This window comes from Schistocerca serialis, chromosome 10 (assembly GCF_023864345.2).
Source record: "Schistocerca serialis cubense isolate TAMUIC-IGC-003099 chromosome 10, iqSchSeri2.2, whole genome shotgun sequence".
NCBI classification, from domain to species: Eukaryota; Metazoa; Arthropoda; class Insecta; order Orthoptera; family Acrididae; genus Schistocerca; species Schistocerca serialis.
In genome coordinates, this window is record NC_064647.1 from 111,999,750 (window position 1) to 112,025,586 (window position 25,837).

At 37.5% G+C, this 25,837-nt stretch overlaps 1 protein-coding gene across 1 annotated transcript in view; it reads left to right on the forward strand.

Annotated features, from left to right (window-relative positions):
- The window catches only part of LOC126424583 (15-hydroxyprostaglandin dehydrogenase [NAD(+)]-like), an 82,056-nt gene extending 57,535 nt beyond the window's left edge, over positions 1-24,521 (forward strand). Inside the window, exons 3-7 of the mRNA XM_050087325.1 lie at positions 1,497-1,620; positions 2,891-2,997; positions 13,588-13,761; positions 17,955-18,109; positions 22,692-24,521. Of these exons, the coding sequence (XP_049943282.1) occupies positions 1,497-1,620; positions 2,891-2,997; positions 13,588-13,761; positions 17,955-18,109; positions 22,692-22,818 (687 nt within the window). The 3' untranslated portion in view covers positions 22,819-24,521. The remainder of the gene's footprint in view (positions 1-1,496; positions 1,621-2,890; positions 2,998-13,587; positions 13,762-17,954; positions 18,110-22,691) is intronic.
- Positions 24,522-25,837: the final 1,316 nt, after the last annotated feature.

Consider the following 25,837-nt stretch of genomic DNA (forward strand, 5'->3'; position numbering starts at 1 on the left):
AATAATATTCACCTGTAATAGTTTTACCCTTTTTCAGATAGTCGATGAGGATTATCCCTTGCGAATCCCGAAAGACAGTCGCCATAACCTTTCTGGCGAAAGGAATGGTCTTCGCCTTTTCTGGTGCAGATTCTCCCTTGGTAACCCATTGTTTAGATTGTTGTTTGGTCTCAGGCGTATAGTAATGTATCCATGTTTCATCCACAGTGACAAAACGACGCTTAAAGTCCTGCGGATAGTTCCTGAGCAGCTGCAAACCATCGTCGCACTACACATGATTCCATTTTTGGTCAAGTGTGAGCAATCGCAGAACCCATCTTGTGGATAGCTTTCTCATGTCCAAACGTTTATACAAAATATTATCTATCCATTCATTCGAGATGCCCAGAGTACTATCAATCTCAGACACCTGAACTCTTCTGTCATCTATCACCATATCATGGATTTTATCAATGATGTCTGGAGTTGTAACCTCCACAGGGCTTCCAGAAAGTTCAGCATCACTTGTGCCCACATGGCCACTCCAAAATTTTGAAACCACTTATAAACTGTTCGAACAGGTGCAGAGTCACCATAATGTTTATTAATCTTCTCTCTAGTCTCCTGAGGGCGTTTTGCCTTTCGTAAAGTAATGTTTAATCACGACATGAAATTCTTTTTCATTCATTTTTTGACAATCACTCGACTTCCTTGATTTACACGAATGTCAAACACAAAGAAATAGACAAGTATGGCTGAAACTTGGTCATATGTTGTAACAGATGCAAGTGGTAGGGGTTGAAATGCAAAATGCCGCCTCGAAATATTCCACAATGGTTTCTGCTGAAAGTTCCGTTCACGGATTGCATGCGCAGCTGATGTTTGTGGCACAAAGCTCTGTCTCTTGCCCGCCACTATCTCCCATGAGACACGTGTTCGTCCTGTTCTTTTCCCTTTGGACTGTCACTCAGTATCACGAAACTGGCGAAACCAACTCAAAATGCTCTGGTGGCCAAGTCAACATTTTCCGTGATTGCTTACGATGAATGCACACTGAACGCTCGTAACCAACAAACACTTCACGTATTCTAACACACAAAATCTCGGCTCCTGCAGTGCTGCCATCTTGTGGATTGCCATCACAAGCCTGCCATCTAGCGTGCTCACGAGTCACAATGCAAGCTTTTTAAGTTGGACAATGTATCTATTTTTTCAAGTACCACCCATCTTTGTATATCGTACACATGTCAGTAAACAATTCTCTGAAACCAGATTAATCATTAAAGATATCTCTGTACAATGCTGCCTGCATGGTGTGCAAATGAAACGTTAATCAGTGAATGCAAATAAAAAATATTTACATAGCCTCCAGACAATAATCAGATTAAGCCACATTCATATGACTGGATGAAAATTCTCCTAACGTTGGCTTTTGGATGTAACAAAATATTATCAGCATTCATGTCTCCCTCTGCAGTCGATCCAATGTGACACCATCTACTTTCGACTGGTTTCAGGTGGTGCTGTCGGATGTTGATGAGGCGGCTGGCAAAAAGGCAGTGGACGAGCTGGAAAAAGAGTTTGGGAAGGGGAACGCCATCTTTGTCAAAGCCGATGTCACCAACTCTGCTTCCCTGGAAGGTGAGAAGTGCTCTTGCTGCCAATAAAGTCACAAATGGAAGGTCGTTTTCCAGCGCCATTATAGTCATCAGTCATATGACGTCCAGCTCTGGATAAAGGAGTTCTCTAGACATCTCCGTTCATAGTTGTCTTCAGCTATACAGTTTCATGATCTGATGTGTGTTTTTTCATCTGTCAACTTTATACAATGTGGCTGTTACAACTGCGGCACCATGAAGGCAGCTTGCAACAATTGTCAGAATTGTATGATTGGATATGCAAATTATTAGCATTTTAGCGTAACTGTATGAAGTAGATAGTATTGAAGCCATCTACATTCTGTATGTATGGAAAGATTATGCAGTGGGTTTCCCATTCATAAATTGTTATTTGTATGCCGGAAGATCGTGTTTTACTGTGGGTAAGAAGGGGAAACATCTCCCAGAACATGTTGGAATCGGAAAGCATCAGGACCATGGCATATTGCAAGTGTGTTTTAGGATTCTCTGGTGCTGTTACTCGCTTTCATCTGGATCCAACATCCATAGATCAGTAATACTGTTGTTTGCATTACTCGGAAACGTTGGACAGCTGTACGAATATGGGATTGACAGGATCAATGGGGCCATAGTAGATGCCATTAAAACTGGTTGCTGGATGAGGAATTAAACTTGGAACCTTTGCCTTTTATGGATAAGTCTTGTACCAACAGAGTTATCCAAGCATAATTCGTGGCCCACCCTCGCAGCTTTACTTCTGCAAAGGGTCCAGCTTTTTCTCGCAGTCCGGCAAACAGTTTTAATTGGTTCAAATGGCTCTGAGCACTATAGAGCTTAACTTCTGAGGTCATCAGTCTCCTAGAACTTAGAACTACTTAAACCTAACCAACCTCAGGACATCACACACATCCATGCCCGAGGCAGGATTCGAACCTGCGACCAGAGCGGTCGCGTGGTTCCAGACTGTAGCGCCTAGAACCACTCGACCACCCCGGCCGGCACAGTTTTAATTACTAGGAAATTTCAAATTAGTGCACACTCCACTGTAAAATGAAAGTTCATTCTAGACACGTTATTTTCCTTGCACAGTATCAGAATCCTTCCATGAGTAATGACAGACTAATATGTTAAGTCTGTGCAGTTTAATATTCTCTAAATTGATACCACCTAACATACGTACAAACAAATCTCTTATATACAAAATGAAAAATGATTTGCTTGCCATCATTTCTATGTAAATCACGTAAATGATCACTGGAACATGTAACTAAGTGGCTGACTGTTCTTTGCAGAGGTGTTTAAGGCAGCCAAGTCGACATTCAAGCGCCTCGACATTGTCGTCAGCAATGCAGGGATCATGCGAGACTCCTTGTGGGAAAAGCAAATCGACATCAACATCGTGAGTACTGTGGCTGCTGCCATAAAATTACTGTATGTGATGAATAATTTAAACACGTGGCGCCGTGTCACTTCATTGCAAAAACAACCAAATAATTCGTTGAGTACAAGGGATCTTTAGCATTTGACATTTAATTGCATTAGTAGTATCTATACATCAGCTTAGTAACTTAGGTGCCATCTATAACACTGCTTGCTCACAAAACTTCACATCAGATTACGTTAACTTAGCCACTGCACTATTTTCATGCCATTTTTAAAATACAGACTGATGTTATTACAAGGGAGACAGGGCAACCAAGAGTACAGGATGATGACATCACCATCAAAGCGAATAGAAACTTGATAAACAACAAGCCGGAAGTTGAAAACATTTTGAATAATCATTTTTTAAATGTTGTAGAGAAAATAGGATCTAAATGTTCATTAGAAGAAGCAAGGCAGTTAATGGAAGAGGCCTTACCCACACCATTTGATACAATTGAAATTCCACCCATCTCTCCTGCTGAAATTAGGAAGATAATAAACTCTCTGAAGCATAAAAGCTCACATGGAATTGATCGCATTTCCAGCAGGATAATAAAAGCTTGCTCCCAAGAAATAAGTGGCATTCTTAGCCACATATGTAATAGCTCTCTGAAGCAGGGTATGTTCCCAGAAAGACTAAAGTATGCCAGTGTTAAACCACTGCATAAAAATGGAGACACGTCAAATGGCAAAAACTACCGCCCAATCTCTCTTCTGACTGCCTTATCCAAAATTTTTGAAAAAGTAATGTATTGTAGAGTAGCTTCACACTTTTATAAAAATAAAATTTTAACAAAATGTCAGTTTGGTTTCCAAAAGGGTTTTTCATCGGAAAATGCTACATATACTTTCACTAATGAAATATTAAATTCTCTGAGTAACCAGAAGTTACCTGTTGGGATTTTTTGTGATCTATCAAAGGCTTTTGATTGTGTAAATCATGGAATACTTCTAGATAAGCTCAAGTACTGTGGTATGAATGGGACAGTGCTCAAATGGTTTAAATCATACCTGACTGGAAGAGTGCAGAAAGTTGAAATAAGCAGTTCACATAATATGCAAAAAACTGGTGATTTCTCAAACTGGGAAACAATCAAGAATGGCTGCCACAAGGTTCGGTCTTGGGTCCTCTGCTGTTCTTAATATATATTAATGACTTGCCATTCTGTATTCACAAAGATGCAAAGCCGGTACTTTTTGCCGACGATACAAGTATAGCTATCACACCCAACAGACAAGAATTAACTGGTGAAATTGTAAACGATGTTTTTCAGAAAATGGTAAAGTGGTTCTCTGCAAATGGGCTCTCATTAAACTTTGACAAAACACAGTATATTCAGTTCCACACAGTAAATGGGATGAGACCATTGATAAATATAGACTTTGATAAGAAATCAGTAGCTAAGGTAGAATATTCAAAATTTGTAGGTGTATGCATTGATGAGGGGTTGAACTGGAAAAAACACACTGAGGATCTGCTGAAACGTTTGAGTTCAGCTACTTATGCTATTAGGGTCATTGCAAATTTTGGCGCTATACATCTCAGTAAATTAGCTTACCACGCCTATTTTCATTCTCTGCTTTCCTATGGCATCATATTCTGGGGTAACTCATCATTGAGTAAAAGAGTGTTCATTGCACAAAAGTGTGTAATCAGAATAGTTGCTGGAGCTCATCCAAGATCATCCTGCAGACACTTATTTAAAGAGCTAGAGATCTTTACTGTAGCCTCACAATATATATATATATATATATATATATATATATATATATATATATATATATATATATATATATATATATATATATATACTCAAGGTTAAATCTAACTTTGGCTGAGAATAGGGTAAATTATGCTGCCACAAAAGTCTTTGGTCACTTACCTAATGGCATCAAAAGTCTGACTGATAGCCATATAGCATTTAAAATGAAATTAAAAGAATTTCTTAATGGCAACTCCTTCTGCTCATTATATGAATTTTTGGATATAATAAGTGGGTAATTTCCCCAAGCCCCACAAAAGAAAAAAAAATTAAAAATATTGTCATGTAATATTTTGTGTAATGTAATATCTTGTATAGACACCTTTTATTAACATGACATGTTCCACATCATTATGAAGTGTTGTATTCATGATCTATGGAACAAGTACTAATCTTATCTATAATTAATGTTCAACAATATGAGTTTTGAAAGCTATTATTTTGGCTTACTTGGGTAAAGTGTGACTCACAGCCAGCATTCTAACTTGTCAAAACCACCTTTCAATTAGCTGGTAAAACTGATTCCTTATGTCTGAACCAAGACGTTCCTCATCTCCCCATTTCGACACTTTTGCAGCCATGGCAGTTCCATTCCATAGAGTTTGAATTTAAGAATGTCCCTGCTCCTGGAGAAGATGTCTTTCTGACGCTGAACTTCCTGGCATTTCCTCTCTCTTCTGGACAAATGGTGAAATAAAGCTGTAATTAATTTTGTAGCAGAGTTGGGGGAGAGACGGTGGGGAAACTATCCTTGTGGGAATTGGGCATGTGTGTGCCAATGGCTTGTTGCATTGGATACAACATTTCCCATCAGATCACCAAGTTAACCTCACATGTGGATGGCACTTGAGTGCATAACCATCTTGGTATGTTATGTATTATTGGCAGTTTTACATTGGCCTTTACAGCAAAGTGGAGAAGCAGGGTGATGTAAAGTTCCCGGTCACCAGACTTTGGATTAAATTCCAAACCTTTCCTCAGTGTGTATTGAGGTGAAGGCATGTGACGATGTTTACGGTCACCCGTCCATGGGATGGAGACATTAAACTCTGTTGTCTCATTGGTGCTATTTGAGAGGAGCAGGCTATATGACTGGGTTTCACCTTTTTTCCTCAAAGGAACACAAATCTGAGAGTAGAGTGTACAAGCACATATTGAAGTCAGGCACATAACACAGTCATGGGTACACTTTATAAGAGGTTGGAGGAAGACAATGTCAAACTATCTCCATTAGAGCCTTTCAATAAACTGTGACATAGGATTCCTGCTTATGTTCCCCAACACTCATTCCTGGAGTATGGGACCACTTTGATATAATTCAATAAAATTTTGCTATAGCCTACAATTTGTAATGTACTAAGCTAATGAGAATTTAAAAAAAAATTATTTGGCACTTTCGCTATTCATTTCACATCAAGTAGTTTGTATTTTATGGTAGTACTTAATTACAGAAAAAATAATCTTATTACAAATGAAATTTTAGTCTGTCACATTTCTGTTATGCAGCTACTATGACTGGTACAGCCATCCTACAAGTTATGTATCATCCCCTGTTCTCATAATATTGTAATAGTTATGTTGACAAATGCTTCAAGTTATTTGCAGCTGGTAGTATGGTATTGTAACTGTTGTTGTTGTTGTTGTTGTTGTTGTTGTGGTCTTCAGTCCTGAGACTGGTTTGATGCAGCTCTCCATGCTACTCTATCCTGTGCAAGCTTCTTCATCTCCCAGTACCTACTGCAGCCCACATCCTTCTCAATCTGCTTAGTGTATTCATCTCTTGGTCTCCCTCTACGATTTTTACCCACCACACTGCCCTCCAGTACTGAATTGGTGATCCCTTGATGCCTCAGAACATGTCCTACCAACTGATCCCTACATCTAGTCAATTTGTGCCACAAACTCCTCTTCTCCCCAATTCTATTCAATACCTCCTCATTAGTTATGTGATCAACCCATCTAGTCTTCGGCATTCTTCTGTAGCACGACATTTTGAAAGCTTCTACTCTCTTCTTGTCCAAAGTATTTATCGTCCATGTTTCACTTCCATACATGGCTACGCTCCATACAAATACTTTCAGAAACGACTTCCTGGCACTAAAATCTATACTCGACGTTAACAAATTTCTCTTCTTCAGAAACGCTTTCCTTGCCGTTGCCAGTCTGCATTTTATATCCTCTCTACTTCGACCATCATCATTTATTTCGCTCCCCAAATAGCAAAACTCCTTTACTACTTTAAGTGTCTCATTTCCTAATTTAATTCCCTCAGCATCGCCTGACTTAATTCGAATACATTCTGTTATCCTCATTTTGCTTTTGTTGATGTTCATCATATATCCTCCTTTCAAGACACTGTCCATTTCATTCAACTGCTCTTCCAAGACCTTTGCTGTCCCTGACAGAATACAATGTCATCGGCGAACCTCAACGTTTTTATTTCTTCTCCATGGATTTTAATACCTACTCCAAATTTTTCTCTTGTTTCCTTTACTGCTTGCTCAATATACAGATTGAATATCGTCGGGGAGAGGATACAGCCCTGTCTCACTCCCTTCCCAACCGCTGCTTCCCTTTCATGCCCCTCGACTCTTATAACTGCCATCTGGTTTCTGTATAAATTGTAAATAGCCTTTTGCTCCCTGTATTTTACCCTGCCACTTTTAGAATTTGAAAGAGAGTATTCCAGTCAACATTGTCAAAAGCTTTCTCTAAGGCTACAAATGCTAGAAACGTAGGTTTGCCTTTCCTTAATCTTTCTTCTAAGATAAGTCGTAGAGTCAGTAGTGCCTCATGTGTTCCAACATTTCTATGGAATCCAAACTGATCTTCCCTGAGGTCGGCTTCTACCAGTTTTTCCATTCGTCGGTAAAAAATTCGTGTTAGCATTTTGCAGCTGTCACTTTTTAAACTGATAGTTCGGTAATTTTCACTTCTCTCAACACCTGCTTTGTTTGGGATTGGAATTATTATATTCTTATTGAAGTCTGAGGGTATTTCGTCTGTCTCATACATCTTGCTCACCAGATGGTAGAGTTTTTCAGGACTGGTTCTCCCAAGGCCGTCAGTAATTCTAATGGAATGTTGTCTACTCCCAGGGCCTTGTTTCGACTCAGGACTTTCAGTGCTCTGTCAAACTCTTCAGCACGTATCGTATCTCCCATGTCATCTTCATCTACATCATCTTCTATTTCCATAATATTGTCCTCAAGTACATCACCCTTGTATAGACCCTCTATAGACTCCTTCCACCTTTCTGCTTTCCCTTCTTTGCTTAGAACTGGGTTTTCATCTGAGATCTATCTTACCCCCAGTGAGATAAGCGTCTACATATTTACATTTGTCCTGAAGCCATCCCTGCTTAGCCATTTTGCACTTCCTGTCGATCTTACTTTTGAGACGTTTGTATTCCTTTTTGCCTGCTTCATTTACTGTATTTTTATATTTTCTCCTTTCATCAATTAAATTCAATATTTCTTCTGTTACTTTGATATTAGTCAATAAAATTTTGCTATGCCTACAATTTGTGGGGTGCTAAGCTAATGAGATTAAAATAACTTTTATTTGGCACTTTCGCTGTTTCACATAAAGTAGTTCATATTTTATAGTAGTACTTAATTACAGAGAAAATGATCTTATTACAAATGAAATTTTAGTCTGTCACATTTCTGTTATGCACTTACTATGACTTGTACAGCCATTCTACAAGTTATGTGTCATCCCCTGTTTTTGTAATATTGTAATAGTTATGTTGAAAAAAGCTTCAAGTTATTTGCAATTGGTAGTATGGTACTGTAACTATTATGATAAAAAATAGTTTCCTGCAAAAAACAATTTTTTTGAGGGAAATTCAATTGTTTAGTTGACTATTGAGTCTCCTGCTAAAATGCTCAAGACGGTCATATGACCTAGCTATGACGAAATGAGTCAGTAAGCTATCTGTCAGATGCTACTGATCTTAAGCCTTCATATAAATTTATTGGAATTTATTGTTAATGAATAAAGTTAGCCTATTTGAAAATAGTTTATCCCAACTTCAAGAGATGAAGAATCTGTGTGTGGCAGCAACACTGAGCCAAAAGTAATTATGGGGCTTGGTTTGTATGAAATGAGGTATGGAAATAATTAGCTTTCCATGAAACTGAAATTTGTTTAAACCACCGAGACTCAGTAAAAATTTTTCTTAGTGACTCTACCAACTGAAGTGTCAAGGGTTGTGTTGAGTTGTTTGGGGGAAGAGCCCAAACAGCAAGATCATCACTCTCATCGGATTAGGGAAGGAAGTGGGCTGTGCCCTTACAAAGTAACCATACCGGCATTTGCCTGGAGCAATTTAGGAAAATCACGGAAAACCTAAACCAGGATGGCCGGATGCAGGATTGAACCGTCGTCCTCCCGAATGCAGAAGAGTCAAGGATTTGATTAGAGCCTTTTGTAAACTTCCCACACTGCGCAGCCGCTGCTTCTCATTCCTGTAGCACCCCAACTGGCAACATGAGACTGAGTGTACCTCATGTCAGTTCCCCCACCAAGGAGAGAACCTCAACAGTAATGTGAGTCGAACCTGTGTCATTATGGCAGCCATTTACACTGACCACTCAGCTATTTTGGTGGATCCAGCTGAGTGAGCCCATAAAATCGACATTTATGTGCTTTACAACTGTAAGGAGACCTACATTCCAGTAGTGAAGCTGACATTTTTTCTATTAAATTTCGATGGTGCAGGCCTCTTTGTAGCATGGGCCCTAGCCTTGCTGCTCAGATAGTCTGCTTTGTCAATGATGACCCTAAATGATAAGTTTTAGTACGTCTGTACTATAGCCCAAATTAGGCTCGAAGTTATTTTCGTCTCTTTAGGGGCAGGAAAAAGTGACTTTGTTCATAATGCTGTCATGGGCTGGCTGCAGTCTCAGGAAGCAGATTCATTATTAAGCTCATACGAATTGCTTGCTTAGCTGTGGCGTGATTTACTGTGGAAATACAGGTACAGAAAAAGAAACTTTCTAATTTAGAAAAGGGGTTATTGGTATAATGAAACGAGTTCCCCATTGAAAGGCATACAGGAAATATACAAAAAATTTAAAATAATGACACTTGTGCATTAAAGTATAAATTTTCAGCATTGAACAATCACATTCATAACCATGATTGGGTCAGTTATTGACAAATAAGAACTCTGTTGTACAATGAATTTTTATCCTTTCTTTTTGTTTTTCATGTCATATTTCAGTATAATTCCACAATTTGGTTCAATTCTTCAACATGACAATGTCATGACAGACACTTCACAATATTCCTCTGTAATTCACTGGGACACTAGTATTACTTCTGTAATAACATTTTACAACTAACTGCTGCAGTTCTACTACCAGAAACTGATACACAATGATTAACTACAAAGATACAATATCTCACGGCCCAGAAGTATTTGAATTCATCAATCTTTACATTCAAAGACTCTAATACAGTTTACTATTTCTTGTTAAAGATTTCCAGAATAAATCATCTAAATATGAGTAATGATAGTAGCTTCAGATTAGAGTTACTGTTTCAAATTAATTTGCTAATAAATCTTGTGTTAATAGTGTCTAGTAGTTTTATTTATGAGAAAATATGGTAATTATTTTGATATCTAGATAACAAAAATCATTAACACCGGATTATGTCATAGTCTATGGGTTGTGTGCGTGTGTGTGTGTGTGTGTGTGTGTGTGTGTGTGTGTGTGTGTGTAAAACAGAGAGAGATAAGGAGGGAAAGAGGGGGGAGGAGAGAGAGAGAGGGAGAGAGAGAGAGAGAGAGAGAGAGAGAGAGAGAGAGAGAGAGAGAGGTGCCCTGACCAGTTCCATTGCAACACACATTAGAAAGCCATTCATGAAAAAAGTGTATATCATCAAACCAAAATACTTTTTAGTGCATTGCCTGGTATAATAAAGAAACTTGTGCAATTCCATAAATTCAAAATAGGAATAAAACAGTTATTAATAACACATAGCTTTTAAACACTAAAGAATATCTGATTGTAAGAAAGTAATATTATTTACACATATCAAAGTGAGGGACATGAATTTGTAGATAACTTAAATATGAGAAGTTTTATAGCAATTAGCCCTGGCTATTAACTGACTACATTCATTCAATGCACATAGTTAATGGGCGAATAAAGGGAATGATTTGTTAACTGTTCAAAAGGAATTTGTCAGTCCATTAAGGAGTGTGACACACTTAAATGTGAATTGTGATTATGTAGATTATTGATACCAACATGCACGTCTATAACTTTTCTAATAAATCTTTTCTAACAGTATTATTATTTTATTTGTATGTTATCAGGAGTAACTTAACTGTCATACAGTTCACTGTGCTTTGAATAGTATGGTGTAGATTGGATGTAGGTGTAACCTTTGTACTTCTGAAATCTTGGCTTCACAGAAGGTAGGCATCAGATTGAAATTCAATGTTTTCAGCAGCGAGGGTGCTGACTCACTAATACTGACTCAGTCATATAATACGCACCTTAATCTCAGCCTTCAGGGACATGAAATTTATTGAATTAAAAATTAGTAGGCAGAACAACTACTACAGCCTACATTTTTAAAAATATAGTGTACTAACAACAAATTCAGATAACCTACTCTTAAGCTATTCAGCTGTTTTTTTCCTAATTCTTCAAATAAACCATTTTTTGTATCTGTACACAAAACACTACAGGTACCAGCTACCTGTGTACTGGATCAATTAGAACATTACTGTTAAATGGGATTTACATATCTAACATGATCTTTTACTTTGTTTCTGGATATCTGTGGATTTTCAATTTCAAGACTTTTGCACCATATTAAAAAGCTGCAGTGTCACCTAAATATTATATCAGGAACTTGTGTAGTAAGTCTCACTGATATCAAGAATTTCCAAACAGTAATGTTCATGAGTTTTAAAAATTGATTTCGACTGTCTTCTTTCTTCTAGCTTTAGAGAAAAACATAAAAGATGCCATGTTATAGAAACACTTTTGTCTTGGGATTGCATGAATATGGTGGCTTATTAATGTATGTATAGCTTGGGCCATAGTTTACTAAATATTGTGATCAACCTTGGATTTCAGAGTTATTATTGGATTCAACCCTGTAGGTAATACATGCTTAACTGAAGACTTGCCTATTTGGGTTAAAGAATATGCAGTCTTTAAAACAAAGACCCCTCCCCCTCCCAAAAAAATTATCTAGAGTATTACATACTACCTTAAAAACTCCATTCTAATTTCTGCATAGGAATGCATTGTCTGTATGCAAATTATTTTTACATCAGATACTGCATTTTTTAAATACATGGTTTGTGTTAAAGTCACATAATGTTATGAGGGAGTACACAGCATCATGAAAGAGTAAACATTTTGGCACATAGTCTAAGTGTAGGTATCCCCATGTTCCTAACAATGCTTCTGACACAAGCATCAACTTTAAATAGCATTCTTACAATCGGTTTATGCACAATAAATAGTTTTTTGACTCTGGCTGTACTACTCCAGATGATTAGGACAGTAGTGCGTGAAAGTGTGCTAATAATACCATCTGCAGGTCAGCACACGGAGAGAGATATTTAAGTGGAAAGCAGACAGAATTGAACTATTAGCTTAATTTAAAGGCACATTGGTGATAGCTCAATTTATTATTTACTTGGATGCCCTGGGACATCACTAATGGAGGTCATCTGGAGTGTGCTTACTGATCTTGTGAGCTTAAGACTGTTTTCACTATATATTTTAATTTCAAACCTGGCTGCTTATTACTCCAATAAACAAATATATCGGAACATTTGAGAACAGCAATCACAGCATATATTTACTCATTTTGTGTTTCGTTGGAACTCATGAAAGATCCTAGCCAAATAATTTGCAGTTTCTACCATAGCTCTGAGTTTGTCTCAACTTTTGAATGCTGCAAGTGGAATCTGACTTTGAATTTTCTTATACACCAACTCCTCTCTCTTTTCAATTTTTCATTGCATACAGCATTTATTTGCTTTTATTTACAAAATGTTACTTTTGTGGAGAGAAGACATCTTCACAGCTGGTTCGTGCTAATACCAAATCTTATCTGTACCATAACCAAAGATGCCATAATAAACAAAGATAAAAATATAAAGATGAACTTAGAATGTTTTGGCATGCAGGCCTTTTATGTAAATAATTTACCCTTTAAATTTTCATATGATTATTATTTAAAATTTAGATTTATTATTTTATAAAACGAAAGAATTTTTTTGGACTGTTACAACTGTATAATGTGACTAAAAATGTATGAAAGTTAACATATAGTCAATTTGGATGTGATGCAACCACATGTACAGGTATTATTCCACAAAATTTGTAGCAATCAGAGAACCTGAAATGATGAAACTGTGTCTCATACCATGAAAATGAAAAATTGAATTAACTGATAATGCATGGCAATAATGAAGAAGAGGCTGATACACATCTGAATGAATGAAATCCAATACCCTCGAAATTTGGCAATCTGAAAAGCTGAATGTTATTTTTATTTCTTTTAAATTTTGTAGTATTAGTCTTAATAGGATTCTCACGAACACTTTATAAGTCTGATCTAACATTCACCTGATATAGTATAGTATATACCATAGCTTTGGAAGAGGCATTCATTATCTTTAGTAAATCACTTATGTAGGTCAAGAACTGGACTGAGCCAAGAACAAAATCTTACGGTACACCCTGTTTAATGTTTAACCACTCCAGATTTAGTCTTATTTCTGCGATATAATTCGACTGTGTTATCTTGCTTTGCAGAAGGGTGTTGTGCACACGATGTTGCTGGCCTACAAGCACATGGGCAAGCACGAAGGTGGAAACGGTGGTGTCGTGGTCAACCTGTCCTCTGTAGCAGGCCTGGAGCCAGTATCTGTGCTTCCCATCTATGCAGGCACAAAGCATGCAGTGGCTGCTATGACCCGTTCCTATGGGGTCAGTAACTACTCACATCTATACATCTCTAAAATAAACATGTTGTGTAAAGCAATCAGACATCCAACTGAAGTGGTGCAGGGACACTGACACGTTCTTATGAACTGCCTTGTAAGCTTACTTTGGTTTCAGTTATTATACACAGTTGTTCCACCACACACATACCTTTCTTTCCACACTGTGTCTTGAGATCTACCTGTGTTTAGCTTTTGCCATAAAATTTGAGCTCCTATCAGTAGTTTCTCAAATCAATAATTCCTATGGTTATACGTATCATTTTATACTCATCTCATTCAGAGTCACACACACATGGCTTGATATTTCTGTGGTGATGTGAAACAGTTGAATAACACAAAAAACTTTGCATTATTATTGTTTATTATTATGGTATTCAGCACAAAAAGAAAATATATTGCTATGGCTGTCATCAGTGTGTCATCAGCCTGCTAGCAACTGCTGAAGCTCACAGAAATATGGCCTGCCTTCAGCAGAGGCTCCTTATTTTCTTACAGTGGCTTCTGATGTCATGATTGTGTCAACCAACCACTACATCATAATTATGAATTACATTTTGCATCAAATTATTGTTTGTACAATTTAAAATTATTCTGAAGGCCAGTATCCAGCAAGTGCCAAGATCCATCTTGTTAGCTTTATAAATAGTTTGGACAAGAAGAGAATAGAAGCTTTTGAAATGTGGTGCTACAGAAGAATGCTGAAGATTAGATGGGTAGAACACATAACTAATGAGGAGGTATTGAATGGGATTGGGGAGAAGAGAAGTTTGTGGCACAAATTGACTAGAAGAAGGGATCGGTTAGTAGGACATGTTCTGAGGCATCAAGGGATCACCAATTTAGTATTGGAGGACAGTGTGGAGGGTAAATATCGTAGAGGGGGACCAAGAGATGAATACACTAAGCAGATTCAGAAGGATGTAGGTTGCAGTAAGTACTGGGAGATGAAGAAGCTTGCACAGGATAGAGTTGCATGGAGAGCTGAATCAAACCAGTCTCTGGACTGAAGACCACAACAACAACAACAACAACAACCATAACCATTTCTTTGCTTACATGCAGCTGAGTTCTCTCCCATACACCCAAACCAATATATTGAGTCTGATGCCTTCTGTGTCATCCATCCTACCATCCATTCATTCCAATTCCCCCTTCAGCCCACATCAACCATTCCATCTCCATCAGCTCCGTAAAAACAATTATAAGGAAAATTACCCATCCATGCCATCCCAGAGCTCCTTACCTAAATATACAAACATCCAGCCCACCTAATTAAAATAGTAAAATAAGTAGGACTACCACTCAAGCACTTGTAATCCCCAATCCACTAATCATTCATGAATACGCCAAAATTAGATTGAAACTACTAAAAGTACTAATTGTCTGAACATGGATACTAAATCACATGATCATCATCCACACATAAAAGACCATTGTGTACCTCAACCTAACGCATATGAATGTGGCATGCATTTCCATACTGTGCAAGTTCTGTCACTCCCACCAATTTCTTGAACAATAGCCACTATGCCTCACTTTCAACATTTGGCTACCTGCTCCCATCCGTGCACACTGAAGTGACAAGTTATGAGAGAATGATATGAGCATATGCAGGTGGCCATAGTATTGTGTAAATGAGATATAAAAGGGTAGTGCATTGACCGAGCTGTCATTTGTGCTAAGCTGATCCATGTGAAAAGATTTCCAATGTGGCTATGGCTACACAATGGGAATTAATGGACTTTGAAGATAGAATGATAGTTAGTTGGAGCTAGATGCATGGGACATTCTATTTTGCAAATCCTTAGGGAATTCAATATACCAAGATTCACAGTCAAGAGTGTGCTTGGAATACCAAATTTTGGATATTACTTCTCCCCATAGACAACCCAGTGGCTGACAGCCTTCATTTAATGACAGAGAGCATCGGTGTTTTTGTAGACTTGTCAGTGCTACGAGGCAAGCAACACTACATGAAATAACCACGGTAATCAGTGAAGGGTGTGTGGAAAACATGTCCAATATGACACTGTGGAGAAATTTAGCATTAGTGGGCTATGGCAGCAGATAACTGATGGGAGTGCCTTTGCTAAAGTGCGCATCATTTATGATGGCAGCTGAGTTTAGGTTCGTTCTGCGCATCTGACATCACAAAACACATTCAACCAATGAACAGAGAATGACGTTGGCAGAGCTCGACTGCAGTGCAGAGCTCAGACGAGTGTCTTCAGTTTTAGAAACGTTCAGTCATAAATAAAGTAATTGAACAAAAGCAATGTCTTGATAGCCGACTTTCTTTTATAGAAAGTTCGGAAAAAGCATTCTTTATACCAATCGCTTCATATTCGATTAATTAATTAAACCAAACAAGCAATATGCCTCCTAATTCAGGCAATAGCATGGAGAGGTGTTTGTATCATTCTCACTAACCGCTGTTTCACAATAAAGAACAGCGGTAATTGTTTATTTCCTATTGTACTTTGATGAAACGTGAGTAATTCATAATCATACCAACAGTGTTTGTCGGTATTTTGCGTGATATTTTAAAGTCCTCTGGAGATATATTGAATGATGAGCTGCATTAGCATAATGGCTAAAGTGTATGGCTGCTAAGTGAAAGGTTCTGAGTTCAAACCGTGATCAGTACTTAATATTTTCTTTATTTAAAAACAATTTCAAAGTGTCTTACTTCATGAATTTTATTCGTTTGAATGTAATTTTTTTAAATTTCTAGTGGCAACTAAAATCGACCGTACGGAAAGTATACGCTATGGACTTTTATCTCTGTAAACTCTTCAAAATTTCGTGCAGTGGTGTAATATATCTAATACTACACAATAACTGCGTTGAACATCAAAACAAAATTAAGTCAAGAAAGATGTGTAAAAATCAAATTTTTGGGACAAATAGTTTTTGTGAAATTGAATGATAAAGTGTGTCAAAGCAGCCGAAACACCATGTGTCTGTACAGGCGAGCAGTGCAATGATGACAAAATCGCACCCATCGCGGAATGCAAGGAGCACGTCTCTGTAGCAGCGAAAGGGTTAATGCAGCTGTGGGTGCTTTACTTTAGAAACTGCGCGCTCCCCCCTAAACGGAAGTTTGCAAACTATACTGTGGCGCTGCTTCTCTTGGCACGTACAACTGGCAACACAGCAATCTCCCGCGTCTGGGCAGGCATGTGCGAACCGCCAAGATAAAAGAATTGAACTATAACAGCATATCACCTGCAGCAATTGTGACCATAGCAGTTGGACTGTAGATGACTGGAAAACCATGGCCTGGTCAGATGAGTCCCAAATACAGTCGGGATTAGTGTGTGTTGCAGACCCCATGAAGCCCTGGACCCAAGTTCCAACAAGGGGCTGTACAAGCTGGCGGTAATTCCATAACAGTGTGGGCTGTTTTTACATGGAATGGACTGCAGTCTGTGGTCCAACTGAACCAATCATTGACTAGAAATGGTTATGTTCAGCTACTTGGGGAGGATTTTCAGCCATTAATGGATTCATATTCCTGAACAACAGACAGTTTAAGTGAATGGTTTGGAAACCCACATCACTTGACTTAAATCACACTGAACTTTTATGGGACAAATCAAGAACTCAGTTCATGCACAAAATCCTGCACTGGCAGCACTTCCACATTTATGGATGGCTATAGAGGCTGCATGGCTTAGTATTTCTGAAGGGAATTCCAGTGACTTTTCGAGTCTACGTCACATCGAGTTGCTGCACGACACCGGGTGAGAGGGGGCTTGCCATCATATTAGGAGGCATCCAACTACTTCTGTCACCTCACTGTATTGTACCAGATTATACAATTCCTTCGCCTCGTGAATTACCAAAAATATCTTGACCTACATCCTTAAGAAAACTTGATTCATGACACCACATTGTATCCATAATCTTTGAAACCCTTATACTTATGAGCTCATTCCACCTTCCTTCCTATTCAAAATACTCCACATTCTCCCTCAATGGAATTACAATATCTGTGAGCTTAACCTGAGACAATTCCTGAGATGCAAATATATCATTATTTCTATCATACCCAGCCGTTTGATCTCATATTAATGCTTCAGTCCAAATGTTTACCCACACTGCATTTGTTATTTCACTAACAGTGTGATAGTAATATTTATAAAAATAAAGAAGAACTTTTTGTGTTTGCAGGATAAACTGCACCTGGACAAGACTGGAGTGTCTGTAATGGCACTGTGCCCTGGGGCCTCAGACACTCCTCTGGTGCACGATGCCCACCAGTTTGTGCTTCACGACTACCTCAAGGAACCCCTCATCCACGCTCTCAACATGTTCCCCATCAACAAGTATGTCAATTCTTTGCAACACCCTTGCTTAATTTGTAACACATAATATGGAGGTAGATAAGTTAGAGGTAAAACTGAAATGCTTCTCTTGGGAAGTAAAATGTGAATGTCTTGGGAGTGATTAAATTTTTTAAAAACACTTAATGGGACAATTTTCTATACTACTAGTATTTAAATAAGTAAGGCAAAAAGTCAGTGTGACGTCACAATAGAGATGGCCAATGACAAAAGACAAAATATCTCATAACCTCTGCCAATCATATATTTATATTTTCTAAAGAATTTGGTCATAATATTTTTGCCCTTGGAGTCTTTCATGGTGGAATGCTTCAATAAAATCTTCCCAGTTTACAAGCAGCATCATTTTGAATAAAACACTGGAGCTTACGACAGCTGTCTCCACCATTAGCATGAGGAGTTGAAATCACTGACTTCTGGTACTGCCACAGAGCTCTGCTTATGTAGATGTAATGGCAATGTGGAACCTTGCAGAGAGGGCTGGGGTGGAAGGCATGTTGGGCCACTCCTAGTAGCTCTGTCCCGTCACGGAGACAAGTGACGTCACATTTGTACAAGCAGTTGACTGCTCCTCCCATGTCCCTGCCAGTGTCAAGCCTACATCTTTGCATTTGCTCAATATCAAAAGCCTGCCTCCAAGCCCCACTAAGTGTGTGCCCCTGGTTTTTGTCATAGAATTTATCACAATGAGTTTCATTGTGTTGCAACAGATTTTGCATAAGTTATTATATTAAATTTTCTAAACTTGATTCTTTCGACTTAAATGTTATTTTCCTTCTCAATAGATTCTTCATACATAAAAAATTCAAATTTATGCTTTCAATTCAATTTCTAATTTCATCCTTGATTTTATATGACTAATTTTGGGTTTCATTACTCACCCATGTGAATATGATAATTTTAAAACTACAATCAGTTTTGGTTTTTGATGTTAACATCATTGTTTTGAAATAATTTAGAATTTACATTCCATAAACAATGTAGTCCCTCATACTTTTGTATTTTTATTATACACTATTAAATTTAACAATTACAATATTCAATTACAAAATGAAACAATTTCCTCAAATTAGTATCCAACAGTGTCTAGAACAGGACTGTATCAGGTGCTGCACAAATTCTTCATATCACATACTACTTGTACATCTGGCTAAGATTGCTAAATTTCCATCTCTAGGCTACCTTAGCATGCCTGTGGGACTGAGAAGCTATGAAAGTTGTTTATGTTTTCTTCCGTTACACATAAAAACCGTAACCAGACATTCTCTAATTGGATATATATCCTGTGCTATAGAAGATAAAATACATCTCCTTCAGGTACATAGTATATGAAATGTATAAGAAGGAAGAACTTATGCTCTTATTTACATCTGTTTAATTCTGGTGAGTGTCAACTGTCTGATGGTAATTGTGGCTTAATATTTTTCCCAGTTTTTAATCCCTAGACGGAATCTATTTTAATGGCAAAGAACAACAAGTTGCTTGACTGAAAAAAAGAAAAACTGAGAAATGGGAGTTTATGTAACTGTTTCTGAAAAGCAAGTTCAGTTTGGCACATATTTTCATTTGTCATGACATTTTCATTATGCTGCAAGTTCTGCAGTTATGAATGGTTTTCAATTATATAACTTCATTCCATTACAATTTCATTGATTTCATCCACATTGACTCAGTTCATTTTATGTCAGTGAATTTTATTAAACTGAAATAATCATTTTTCTGATGGATAAAGGAGAATCCAGAATAGTAGCATTCCTCTAAATTTTCAAGAATATTAGAGTAAAAAATAAGTGGCTTGATAAAGAAATGAGATTTTATATTTTAAATAGTCTGATGGTAGGGTTACTGGACAAGGAAATGCTTAGTCACAGGACATTTGGCATATGACAGTATCCGAAAGTGTAGAAACCATATGAAATTGTACACTTACCTCAAGAAAGAGATACTGCCTCTTCTGCAACACCAAAACAAGTAATATAGGATATGGTGATGTGTCTTCTTGACAAATTGCAAGTTCTCCCTCAAAAAGTCATTAGTGGTGCTATTGAATCCACATTATTTATGTGTGAAGTACTGGTGACAGTTCATTTTGATCACAGACCATAAAAAGCAACTACAAATAAAGTTTCTTTGCCTGTGTATGTGCCGCCTTTGGATTCAGACCTGATTTTGGTTTTGATGTGACAATATGCTGGCATCAGATTGTTCATACTTATGACACCTAGTTAAGGAAGCTTCTACTCTTATATCTACATCCATAGTCTGCAAACCACTGTGAATGGTACTCCCCACAGTATAAGTGAAGAATCTAAGAATATACTATAGCCTTCCACATATCCTTTGCACAGGGACCACAAAGAAATGATTTATTAATTACTGTGCAGACAGAAGAATTTAAGCAAACATTCTTCCTGACTATATACATATATGGCATGGAAAGAAATTCTAATACTTTGTGGTTCTTGAAATTTTGTTACTAGGTTTGGCAAGATAATTGACATTTTTCTTCAGCATCTACCAGAATTTCTGTTTTACTCTCCCATAGGTTAAACAATTGTGTGACCATTCATGCTGCTCTTTGTTGTATACATTCAACATCCTTTGTTAGTCTTATTTGAAATGTGTCTCATCCACTCGATAAATGTTCTAGTGTGATTCTTAAATTTCGTAAAGTATCTCTTTTGTAGACTTAGAGCTGAAATGACCTGGCCTATTCTAGACTGCTGCACTTCAGGATGGGCAAGAGAAAATTGAATGTGCAGTTAAACAGTGGTAGTATAGATAAAAGTTTATTCATGCAGCTTTATACGGCAATCTGGTCCACCTCAAGATTGCACTGTGTGCATGGATGCTCAGCTGACTGCAGACTGCACTGATCCTCCAGTCATGTGGTCAACATCCATTGTCCACAGTCGCAGGTGGCAGCTGCCATGGCACCACATCAATTGCCAGCAGGCAGAGAATGACAGTGGCTAACTAGTCACCCCTGTACATACCCATTACCACCATGACTGCCCTAATGCTGAGCAGTAATGTCCCAGTCACCCTCCAGGGGTAGAATGGGGCAGTGGCCAAAGATGTCTCAGTGGCTAGGAGACCCCGAGGGTGGACATCCCCCAAGAGGATTGTAGACAGTTTGCAATCCATAGGTGCTAGCTACTCACAGGACGGAGGCTGGCTGGACCCCAGCTCCCCTCATTGGTAAAACTCCCGCAGCCACCATGCTACATTTATGGTGCCCCTTGTGCCAGAACTCAATGAGTGAATCAGTGGGCAGGTTACCTGCCGAGTTTCATCAACAAATGTTAGCCAAGGTTTCTCTGAAACTCAAAAACTCATCATTCTCTCCATTTCAGAACAGACAGAACGGCTGCATAATTAAATGCCTTGATCCCATAAGCTCGATTATTTATGAATAACAATATCAACATTTAAAAATCAATAACTATTCAAATTTTTTCTAGGCATTACTCATTCAGAAATCAAGCTTTGTACACTTCTATAAGCATCTTTTGGGTGTACTCATTTTTTCTATGACAACTCACAACTGCAATTTGACTTCTAATATGGATAACTTCCCAAAAGCTGGGACTCCATAATTGTCCATCTATGACACAGAAATATAACCATAGTGAGTATCCATCACTGTTCCTTTTTGAATGCCAACACTATGGTTCCGTATTTCTACCATTTCAAAAATTTCATATACTGATTTGTATTTTTGACAGAAACCTGAGGATGTGTCTATACTGACATGAAACGAGTAGCTGCAAATAATGCACCTTCATATAGCTATGCACCTTTTGGAAACACCTCATCATTCTTCACTTTTTAACTGTTGTACTTTTTATCATAATTTGAATGGTTGCTGAGTGATGTTATTGTTATTCATAATACCTCCAAGCTGTGTTTGCCCTCCCCAGAAAGTTTCTTTTTTTTATAATTTCTACACAACATACTTGCCCCATCAGGTTCTCAAAGCGTCCTCTGATCCAAGCACAAGTGTTCTGGCTGGACTAATTTGCAGTGTGAGAGTTTCTTGATGCACAGAAGTGCTCTGAGTTACAATATAGAGAAATAATTAGTGTTGGTTTAGATATGCATTTAAATTATGAACTGATGTTGCTATTAGAAATTGTTTAGCTGCTGTTTGCATTTTGGCAGCAGGTTTCATTTGATGAGAGAGAGAGAGTATTGAACACTTTCTTGTGTAATGAACTCCAGTCTGCGCAGTGCTAAGATTTTGGTAGTTCACAAAGCAGGTCAAATCTTATTATTGTGTTGTGACTGTGACAGGGGTTTTTGGTTTGTGCACATGGTTATGAATAGCAAAAAACATCAATCAGTGTATATATTGGTATATTATTCTCAAACTTCTTAAGTTTCTATTTAGGTTTCTGCATGAATAACTAAGATGGAGCAGAATGTGTGGATGAATGATTGGATGAATCCAGCACAATTTAAATATTCTCTCCAACTCCTGTGTGAATGATTACCCTGGAGAGGAGGGATGAAAATACTGCAGAATACTGTATCTTATGTGTCCTCTGCTTTCTGCTTGCAGGACAGAGTTCATCGCTGAGGGATTAATTCGAGTCATTTGTGAAGGTGAATCTGGATCCGTGTGGGTAGCAAACCTTGGAATGATCAAACCAGTGATCTACGCAAGACTGTTGCAGCCTTCTACATAAGAATGTCTGAAAACAAGAATTATGTAATACACATTCTATGGATACAAAAAACATTGCTGTAAACTTCATGTTTACTTCATTATGCTGTAACTGAGTACAAAACTTCCACACTTAGAAGGAAACAGGCTACTCAAATAAATATTATATCACACACAAATACAACACAAATGCCTAGGACTACAGAATTATGGACATGTAGAGACAATTCTAAATTTGGGCCAGAGCAGAGCTCAAAACCAGATTTCCTGCTCACTCCAAGCATTAACTTTAACCACAAAGGTTGCACAGCACAACTGTAGGCCTCATTTAAACTTTCATTTTCACTGGTTCTACCTATGATTTCTGAACACTAGTGCTCAAGATCCTCTCCATCATTCTTAAAATTCCTATTTTGCATCTGTAAAAGCTTCATACACAGCACTGTATTACTGCACAATATTTATTAACGTGGAGTAAAAGATAGAAAAATAAAGTTGGTATGTTTGTGACAGGTAGTTCTGAGGGCTGTCGTTAAATAACATGACACACTTAGCTTCTTTGAGACATTTTCACTGTATGTGTACCACTCATAAAATCATCAAAGTTTTGTGTTTTTACTGATATTAAGCTTGATGGAATGTTTGAAACTTAATTGGGAGGACAGGAAGAAGAGGGCTAGCCACTAGCACAATAGTTGCTAAGACGGACTGGAGTTGGATTCACTGTGAGGGTCCTATATCCTCACACACTGTCTTTGATATATGCTTTTAGCCATTAAGATTATGCTTATTCCTTCTTTCAGCTGTCTGTTATTCTATTACACTAGTGATTGTTACCATGTGAAAATGTGACAAATATTAATTGGCTGATACAAGAATAAATCAAATTCTTTAAGTTACTCATTGACAATTACAAGCAGTAAGAAAGTATTTTTTGAACTGACTATAGAAGTTGTCATTGTGTAATAGTAAAAGTTTTTAATAGGCTGTCAATCAGAGATATTGTTGTCTGCATAGGCAAAGTGATATTATTATATTTGGAATACTATCTAGTTTGTTGTGAAAGCAAATTAAGCATTTGTATCAAGTGTCCTTAGCAACTCAAAATTAGATTTGAAGTACAAATTTGAATCTAGTGGCATACAACATTATGCAATCTTGTGTCAACTTTCTTTAGTATTTATCACAGTATATATGTTGTGGTACTATGAATACAAATTTTATTGCCTCATTTTTGTTTTCGTCCATTAGAACCCATACCTTCCACATTGTTCTCCAGTCCTGCATGAACATTCTGTCATGAGCATTTCACGCAGAGTAATTTACGGGCAATGTTTGACTGAATAGAACACATTCATTCCATAGGCTTTAATGACTGTAATACAACCTCTGCTATAAGGTAAATACAAACCATTCATAGTTACACCCTAAAAATGAAAAACTGCTTTAACAAATGAGGTGTAAACTATAAATTCCTGTAATTGTTCATATTATAGATATGTTTGCATAGCAGACCGCCACACATTAGAACAAAGTGAAATTAACTGCTCATGGAGATTAATGAACCATACTGTGATGAGTGGTTGAGTAGGGAGATTTTAGTCATTTAGTTGTTTGGAAATGCCGCTGTCTTACATTGTTAGCCTCCATCACCTTAGCTAATGATTTGTAGTAAAAATTTGCTGTGTTATTAATTGTTACTGAATTAATAAAGCTTGAAGTATTTTTCTGTTTGTCTTTATTCTACCATTTGCTATTAACTATCAATTAATTTTTTTTGATAATGTCACTGAAAAATGTGCTTTCTAGAGTTTTAGAGTTCTTTTATTATTTTATTTTCAAATTTTCCTTTAATTGAAATTCTGGAAATTTGTGGTAAATTCCTATGGGACCAAACTGCTGTGGTCGTCAGTCCCTAGGATCACACACTACTTAATCTAACTTAAACTAACTTACGCTAAGGACAATACACACACATACACCCATACCCGAGGGAGGACTCAAACCTCCGAGGGGGGATGGAGCTGCGCCAACCGTGCAAAGGCACCTCAGTCTGCACGCTGTAGCCACACAGCCCTTTAATTGAGGTTATGCTGATGCAAAATAAATTTTAATATTGTATGGAGGGTTAACTGAACTAAACACTCAGTTAAACCCACAAAAATCCTTTATGCCCTCTCTTATAATTGTTGTTATATATAAATCAATAGAAACATTATAATTAGACATACAGTGAATTACAGGATTGATAATGACAAAATAACATAACAAAAACCACCAATTATTGAGAATATCCGCAATGACAAGTTTACTTGCAAATATGACAATTATTCATTGGTGCCTGGAGAGCAACTCTTAAACAATGTACAGAAAAGGTTTTCACCTTAGGAACTGATGATTTCAGTTTTAAGCAGTGAAATGAATATTTGAAAATTTTCACAGAAGTTCAAGAAAGAATGCATCCTGACTATGGCTTATTGTCACTGCATGTGATAGCCATTAAGGCTTAAAGAAAAAATCCGACAGCACTCTGACATTATAATCTTCTAAGGGGAGTCAAAAATCTATACTGAATAAATGGTAAAGAGAGAAAATGGCAGGACTGGTATAACTCTGGATGTTCATAAAATGAAACTGACCTCCAATGCAAATACAAGTTTCAGCAAGAAGACACACACTAGCTGGGTAAGGTAGCAGCAACCACTGTCTAGAAGTCACTGATAGCACTGACTCAAATAGTCTGCAGAGCACTTGGACAGCCTCCATTTACTAATAGAGGTGAACTTGTGGCCATGGTTGCAATAATTATTGCTTCAGGAGCAGCTATGTCCCAGTTAATGATCACATGGTACACAGTGTCCTGCCTGGTCCTTCAAGTAGTGCTATAATATTAGACTGCATCAACAGTTGATTACATTTATCAGTTCCACAGCACACCATCAGACAAGAAGGCCCACAATTTTATGCTGCTAAAATTTTGCATGTCCTAAGAGATGGAGACATTTTACTGATGTTTGACTAGTACAATTAAATTTAGGCCT